The sequence below is a fragment of the Ochotona princeps genome, chromosome 24 (genome assembly GCF_030435755.1).
Source record: "Ochotona princeps isolate mOchPri1 chromosome 24, mOchPri1.hap1, whole genome shotgun sequence".
NCBI classification, from domain to species: Eukaryota; Metazoa; Chordata; class Mammalia; order Lagomorpha; family Ochotonidae; genus Ochotona; species Ochotona princeps.
In genome coordinates this window covers 7,756,751-7,765,431 of record NC_080855.1, presented here as the reverse complement: position 1 = coordinate 7,765,431, position 8,681 = coordinate 7,756,751, and the positions used below count along the sequence as shown (strand labels likewise).

The 8,681-nt window shown below is 44.2% G+C and overlaps 1 protein-coding gene across 1 annotated transcript in view; it reads left to right on the top strand.

Moving 5' to 3' along the window:
• Window positions 1-3,518, top strand: part of LOC131483271 (disintegrin and metalloproteinase domain-containing protein 21-like) — a 4,131-nt gene extending 613 nt beyond the window's left edge. The window contains exon 2 of the mRNA XM_058681041.1: window positions 3,483-3,518. Coding sequence (XP_058537024.1) covers window positions 3,483-3,503 — 21 coding nt within the window. The 3' untranslated portion in view covers window positions 3,504-3,518. The remainder of the gene's footprint in view (window positions 1-3,482) is intronic.
• The last annotated feature ends 5,163 nt before the right edge of the window (window positions 3,519-8,681 follow it).

Below are 8,681 nucleotides of genomic sequence, written 5' to 3'. Positions count from 1 at the left end.
TGATTTCTAATGGCATGTTTCAGGTGCTCAACCGTAATATGTCAAGAAGTGTAGAATTTGTGCTGCGCGTGTTCAATGTTGTTGACAGCCTTTTCAAAACACTTCATGGTGGAGTTTATGTTAGCCTTCTAACCGTATATAATGTACAAGAACCAGTGAACCCTTTCAATGATTTTCGAGTTCCAGCAGGTACGATTTGGGCTCATTATCGTTATTTGTTTTATGACATAGTCCTTCCGGATATAGCCACATGGATCACACCAGAGCACCCGGAGAACATGATACCAGAAATTCTAAAATACATATGCACCACTAGCAACCTTATGTTTATTTCCTTCCGAGGCAGACATTACCTACAATTAGCTATTATGAGTGCACAGGGCCATATGAGAATGTTAGGTGCGACTTTCGATGCTCCATATTGCGCATGCAATAGAAGAACCACCTGTATAATGCACCGATCCATGCAATTGACAGACTCCTTCAGCAACTGTTCCTACAGTCAATTTCAAAGCATACCTGCATTTTCACCCAGAACGTGCTATTATTCACTGCAGTACGATTACTTCAATAAAACCCTGCTACAGGAACGCTGTGGCAACTCCGAGGTGGAAGGAAACGAGCAATGTGACTGCGGCTCCTTTAAGCAGTGTTATGCCAATCAATGTTGTCAAAATGACTGTCGGTTCTCACCTCGAAGTGTTTGTAATAAAGAAAAATGCTGCACAAACTGCACCTACTCCCCTTCTGGAACTCTCTGCAGACCCATCATGAACACATGTGACCTTCCAGAATACTGCACCGGGTCCACCATCACGTGCCCTGAAGATTTTTATATTCAAGATGGAGCACCGTGCACTGAGGAGGGCTACTGCTACCGCGGGAACTGCAGTGACCCCAATATGCACTGCAAAGAGATCTTTGGCGAAAGTGCACATAATGGTCATGACAGCTGCTATCACGTGAACACCCTAGGGTTCCGATTTGGCTTTTGTTTTAGATATCCTGAAGGCGCACATCACTTTAAGTGTACTCAGGAAGACAGGAAGTGTGGGAGGCTGCAGTGCACCAATGTCAGCGCTGTCCCCAAGCTGCAGGAACATGTTTCCTTCCACCAGTCTTTGTATGATAATGTCTTCTGCTTCGGGTTAGATCAACACCGTGCGACTGGAGCCAATGATGTTGGACACGTGAGAAATGGCACTCCCTGCGCTGACGGGCTTTTCTGTATCAACTCCCGTTGCAATGGGTCGATAGATGAACTGCAGTATGACTGCACCCCTGAGAAGTGCAGCTTCAGAGGAGTTTGCAACAATAGAAAGAACTGCCACTGCCATGTAGGCTGGAGTCCCCCACTGTGCCTCAGTACTGGTCCTGGTGGGAGTTCAGACAGCGGCCCCCCACCCAGCAGAGTCCGTAAAATAATAAGCAGCCTGGAACCGATCTACGTTTGGAGAGTGATCCTTGGTCGTATTGGTGCTTTAATTTGTGTGCTGCTCTTCGGGGTAGCCACAAACGTACGAACCATTAAAATTACCAAGGTCAAGAAACAAGAAATCCCTGGAAAACCTCAACCACATTAAAGTGGCAGTTGGCCTCCGGACCCCTGAGCAAATGTAGAGACTGTAATGGGAACATCTGTGAGTCAGTGGGAGAAGCTACAGTGTTCAGGATCATGTGCCCTGATGGCTACAGGGCACACAGGGGTCCTTCCCTCACCCTGGAGGGGATGGGTTGTCTGCACTTGTGTCACCAGTTCACCCTTGTGGGTGCTGGTGCTCACCTGAAATAAATCTCCAAGATCTCATGCATTGTCTCCTGGGTCCTTCCATCAGCTCTCAGGAGTCCACAGGAGCCTGTCTGTGGAGGAGGAGAGTCAGAATAGCACCAGGGACAATGCCTGTTGGCTGCCCCAGGATGATGAAAATATTCCTGTGTCCTTGCAGGGCACCTGCGTGACATTTCCCTAACAGAGTGCCCCTGGGCTCTGTGTTTTCCCTGCTCTTCTCCCCTTTCCTGAGTCAGAATGGGTTTAGGGCCATGCAGGACGAATCCCATGCAATGTCTGTCAAACCACACAGCAGTGGCTGTGAGCACTGGCATAGAGGATGGGGGCTCCCAGCAGGGACAGCACAGATGCCTCAGGCAGAGGCAGGCTTGGCTGCCACAACTGCCCTGGTGGGGTGGGAGGCAGCAGATGGCCAGGGTAAGAGGCCTGCCCATACTTGGGCTCCTTCGGTGCCAGGCTCATTGTGTGCGTGACTGGGACTGTCTCGCCATGTGCGTGCAGCTTCTGGTGTGGTTTTTGCTCATTGCCCTTCAGTGGGGTGTCTCCACCCCCAGTGCCTACAAATCCCAGATGCCCCGTGCCTCGTACCACCTCTGTCTCAAGTCCCACACTCTTGGCGCAATCTTGTCTTCTGTTTGCCAAATCAATGATGGACCCAACCTTGGTCCTGTGCTTGTCTGGTGTCCCCTCAGATGCTGCTTGGGGACATTGATCCTCCTTTTTACATTCATGTCCTCAGTCACACACATTCCTGTGTCGAACCCTAACCCTAACCCTGAAGGCTGTGCTATGACCTCCCTGCAGATTCATGTGTGCCATCTTCATAGTGGGAAGCAGCATACGGTGCCCAGGAATCTGGACTGGGTCCCGAGAAGGGCTCCCTGCTGCCTGGACACCGACGCCAACCCTAAAGTTCCTTGTAACTGGTTGCAGCCAGATCAGTACCCCTACAGCTACTTCATGAGGTGGAGTGGAGCCGGTGCCAGGGGACAGGAGAGCACTGCCTCAGCAAGAGATCTAGGGCAGTGGGTGAGAGTCAGCAGGGAGCTGGGTACACAGCACAGGAATCTGGAGATGGAATTTAGAGCACAGTCATAGAGGGACTGTTGGCAGTGGAAGCATCTGTCTTGATGGGAATGGGGGACTCTTGTTACTGCTGAGACAGCAGCTGTCAGGGAGCCCAAGAAAACATCTATTTCCTTTCTGCCAGGAGACACAAGAGGGCAGCAGGAGTCTGTGCAGTGGTGCCCACTCAGGAGATTGGAAAACATGATCATAAATAGGAAACAGTGAACATCAGCAGGTGTGAGTCCCACCCACCATTGAGGGTTCTGCTACCCGAGACACCACAGCAGCTTCCTGTAACACAACAACCTTTTGGACAAACTTTCGATGAATTTCTGGTGTATGGAAGACATTCCATGTCAGGAGCCATGTACGGAACAATTCCATAGAGAATTAACTACATGTGACAAATCAAAAGGCCCCACACCATTGCATGGGGAAAGCTGAAGTCGTGTGGATGCAGATTTTCATGGTGGGTTCTCAGAAATGACATTTCTACATCAGTTGATAGAATTGTTCAACTATTAATCCATCATAAGAGATAGATTTGTATCTTTGCAGGAAATCTTTTGTAGACATATGAAATTGTTGCACTTGCACTTGTTAATAGAATATTTGTTCATTTCAGATGATGAAAATGTTGAGATAAAAATGTGACTATTTGGCCTTAAGCAAATGAGAACCTGTCAGAACAGCCTCAGAAATCACTGAAGGAAGGAGGTGGTCTGGATAAATGCTTTCTGGTGAAGATCTCTCACGTAGCAGCGATTCAGCTACAGGGTTGGATCGTGGAGCTGGAGCCAGCAGGACACTGTCCTTAATGACCTGGGCTCCATACTCCACATTGCCTGGTCAGCGCTGTCTGGTGGTCTCGGTGGAATGGAGAAAACTCCATCAGAATGTGGGAGAACAAGATCACCCCCACATCCAGTAGTTTGGAAACCATTTGATCCCTTTGACCATGAATGTGCACTGCTGCTTCTTGGATGAATCAGTCATGGAGGATCCCAGGATGAAGTCAATGAGGAAGTACTGTCAGCAGTTGCAGGAGCCTCATCCTGACCCTCACCTGAGTGGCAGGTTCACAGTGAAGCTCCACTGTATTTCAGGATGCAGAAGAGAAAAGGAGCTGTGGCCACAGAGCCTGCAGAGGATGATTCTGATCGTCACAGGGAAGAGGACAGAGGTCACACTGTGTCACAAGTGTCCAGCTATGCAGGAAGTAGGTGGACTTGGACACTTCAGGTTTGCTAGGTCAGGCTCTGCTCTACGCTGTGTCTGGTTCTGATCAGAATCCCACCTGCCTCAACCATAGAATCCCACACACGGCTCTGCATGACCCCAAGAGCAGGGACTCCCGGGTGCCTGGGATCCCTCTGGACTCTGACTTTGCTGACTCTAGTGCAGTCATGTATTCCACATAAAAAGCCTCATTTTTTCTTTTTTAAAAGCTATTTTCAAGCTTATTAGTTCTTTTTTTTAATTATTTATTAATTACATTTGTATTATGTGACACAATTTTATAGGTACTGGGATTCCTCCCCACCCCTCCCCAAACCCTCCCCCCATGGTGGATTCCTCCACCTTGTTGCATAACCACAGTTCAAGTTCAGTTGAGATTCCTTCATTGCAAGCATATACCAAGCCTAGAGTCCAGCATCTTATCGTACAGTTAAGTTCAATGGCTTCTTAGGAAGACCTTCTCTTGTCTGAAGGTAGAGCCAGCAGAGTATCATCCCGCTCAATTAAAAGCTCGAACATACCATCAGCAACAATTTATAACGTTATGGAATTAATTGACATAGTATTGAGTAACCAATATGTTAAAAATAAATGCGAGTTCTTAACCACATGCTGTGACCACATCATTGACATTTCAATTTCAGTTTATGTACAATAGGTTCTATACATCTTAAAATAGCCACAGATTATTGTTCAGCTGTCTTGTGTCTATTTTCATTATAATATTCAGCCTTTCATAGCATTGAAGCATAATTTTGCTAAACCTGGCTTTTTTTTTCTGCTAGTCTAGACTGGCTTATAACTCCAACAAGACATATGTCAAGCGTTTAGGTGCAGAACAGTTTTAGGAGGGGTGTGCAGAGAAATCCTCAACACCCTAGTGAGGAGTAATTAATATTTCACGTCTTCCTCACACCTTCTAGGGTAACGGAGGATTTCTCCGCTCTTCCACCCCCTTACGGAATAACATAGGGTATTAAAAGTATATTAGGTTTTACAGTTCTTTGGTGCAGATCATAAGCAGTCTGACTCACATTTATTGTTGGTTCGTTGGTTGCTTCACAATATCTGATTGCATGTGAGATAAGCTGTTTGAGGTTGAGATAATATTACATTTTACAGGTACTATTTTTCATATTGACATCATTTCATCTTAAATTAAGCAAACATGTGGTATCTAACCTTTTGGGATTGGCTCATTTCCCTTAGCATTATGGTTTCCAGTTTGGCCCATTTGGCCACAAAGAACTGCATTTTGTTTTTTTTAATAGCTGAGAGGTATCCCATGGAGTAGATGAACCATAGCTTTGTTATCCAGTCTTCTGCTGATGGGCATTTTGGTTGCTTCCATGTTTTTGCAATTACTGATTGTGCTGCTATGAACGTAGGGGGTGCATGTTGGCTTCTCATAAAACAGGTGTTTTGGGTATATTCCTAGGAGTGCTATTGCTGGATCTTACGGTATGTCGATTTTGAGTTGTTTGAATTTTCTCCATACTGATTCCCATAGAGGCTGTAGCAACCTGCAGCCCCACCAGCAGTGGAGTAGGGTTCCCCTTTCCCCGCAACCTCGCCAACAAGTGTTGTTGGTGCTTTTATTCATGTGGGCCATTCTTACTGGTGTCAGGTGGTACCTCATTGATGTTTTAATTTGGATTTCCCTTATTGCCAGGGAACTTGAGCATTTTTTCATATGTTTATTTGCCATTTGGGTTTGTTCTTTTGTGAAGTGTTTGCCCATTTCCCATGCCCATTTCTTGAGTGGCTTGTTTGTTTTGACATTTTGGTTGTTTTGTAGTTCTTTGTATATTCTGGAAATTAGCCCTCTGTCACCTATGTCGTGCGCGAAGATCTTCTCCCATTCTGTGGGTTGCTTTTTTACTTTGTTGATTGTTTCCTTCGCTGTACAGAAGCTTCTTCGTTTGATGAGGTCCCAATTGTTTATTTTGGTTTTGATTGCTAATGCTTTTGGTGTCCTTCTTAGGAAGTCGGGACCTACCCCTAGATCTTGTAGAGTATTTCTGACATTTTCTTCCAAAAGTTTGAAGGTTTCTGGATGTAGGTTTAGATCTTTTATCCATTTGGATTTGATCTTAGTGTATGGTGAGAGATGTGGGTCTATCTTTTTGTTTCTGCAGGCTATCAACCAGTTGTCCCAACAGCATTTGTTGAACAGACCTTCCCATTTGCCTGGGTTGTCGATTGTCTTTTTGTCAAAGATTATTTGGCTGTATTTGTGTGGGTTCCCATCTGGTGTTTCTATTCTGCTCCATTGATGTTCTTCTCTTTTTTTTTTTTTTTTTTTTTTTTGCCAGTACCAGGCTGTTTTGATGACCACTGCCCTATAGTATGTCCAGAGGTCTGGGACTGTGATTTCCCCTGCTAACTTCCCGTTCTTGAGAATGGTTCTAGCTATTCGTGGTTTTTTGTGTTTCCAGATGAACCTTTGAATCGCTGTTTCCAGATCTGTGAAGAATGTTTTGGGCAATTTGATTGGGATTGCGTTGAATGTATATATTGCTTTTGGCAGTATAGACATTTTAATCATATTGATTTTGCCTATCCAGGAGCATGGGATGTTACTCCATCTTTCGAGGTCTTGTTCAATTTCTTTTTTAAGCAGTTTGTAGTTTTCTTCAAATAGGTCTCCTACATTTTTGGTTAGGTTTATTCCTAGATACTTCATACTTTTCTCTGCCATTTTGAACGGTATCTTGCTGGTTAGGTATTTTTCCATCTTTGGGCTATTTGCATACACTATGGCTGTTGATTTTTGTTCATTAATTTTGTATCCTGCCACTCTTCCAAACTCTCGTATAAGATCTAGCAGTCTCTGTATTGAGTCTCTTGGGTCTTCTATGTAGAGAATCATGTCATCTGTGTATAGTGAAAGCTTGACTTCTTCGATTCCCATTTGGATTCCTTTGATTTCTTTTTCTTGTCTAATGGCCTCAGCGAGTACCTCTAGGACTATGTTGAACAGCAGCAGAGAAAGTGGACATCCTTGTCTTGTTCCAGATTTCAGTGGGAAGGGTTCAAGTTTTTCTCCATTCAGTATGATGCTGGCGTTGGGTTTTTCATATATTGCTTTGATTATGTTGTGGATTTTTGCATCTATGCCTACCTTGGTTAGGGTTTTTAGCAGGAAATTGTGTTGGATTTTGTCGAAAGCTTTTTCTGCGTCTATTGATACTATCATGTGGTTCTTGTTTTGCAATTTTTGGATGTGGTGTATCACATTTATGGCTTTCCGGATGTTGAGCCATCCCTGCATTCCAGGGATGAATCCTACTTGATCTGGATGAATGATCTGTCGGATGATTTTTTGAATTCTATTGGCTAGGATTTTGTTGAGAATCTTAGCGTCGATGTTCATCAGAGAAATAGGTCTGTAGTTTTCCTTCCCAGTTGGGTCTCTGTCGGGTTTGGGGATTAAGGTGATGTTGGCTTCATAGAATGAGTTTGGAAGAGTTGCCTCTTTTTCTCTTGTATTGAAGAGTTTGTAGAGGATTGGGGTCAGTTCTGTTCGGAATGTTTTGTGGAATTCTGCAGTGAAGCCGTCTGGGCCTGGGCTTTTCTTTGTTGGGAGATCTTTAATCACTGATTCAATCTCTGCTTCAGTTATGGGTTTGTTCAGTTCGTTTGTTGCCTCTGGGCGAAGTTTTGGCAAGTTGTATAAGTCTAAGAACTTTTCCATTTCTTGGTGGTCTTCTGATTTGTTGGAGTATAGTGCTTTGTAGTAATTTCTGATTATGTTCTTAATGGTTGCAGTGTCTGTTGTTATGTTGCCGTTTTCATCTTTGATGCTGTTAATTCTTGCTTTCTCTTGTTTTTTCTTTGTCAGTCGGGCCAGCGGGGTGTCTATTTTGTTTATCTTTTCAAAAAACCAGCTTTTTGATTCATTGATTTTGTGTATAGTTTTTTTGTTTCTATCTGATTAATTTCCTCCCTTGTTTTGATGATTTCTTGTTTCCTGTTGTGTGTGGGGCTCTTCTGCTGCTGTTTTTCCAAATCCTGGAGGTGTGTGTTTAGTTCCTGTATTTGACGCCTCTCTTGGGCCTTGACATGGGCTCCAATTGCGATGAATTTACCCCGCAGCACTGCTTTGGCCGTGTCCCACAAGTTTTGGAATGTTGTGTCAGAGTTTTCATTGGTTTCCATATATTTTTTGATCTCATCTTTAATTTCTTCTCTGGCCCATTGTTCGTTTAATAGCATATTGTTCAGCCTCCAAGAGTTTCTGTATTTTCTGGGGCATTTTGAATTGCTGATTTCCAATTTCACTCCGTGGTGGTCTGAGAGGGTACATGGTATGATTCCTATCTTTTTGAAGTTATTTAGGTTTGCTTTGTGTCCTGTCATGTGGTCGATCCTGGAGAAGGTGCCATGTACTGCTGAGAAAAATGTATAATCTATGGCCTTGAGGTAAAAAGTTCTATGAATGTCTATCAAGTCCAGTTGTTCTATTGTCTGTATGAGCTCTGTTGTTTCTTTGTTGAGTTTTTGTTTTGTTGATCTGTCTATTGTTGTTAGCGGGGTGTTAAGGTCATCCACAATTATTGTGTGCATATCAATGTCTCCTCTT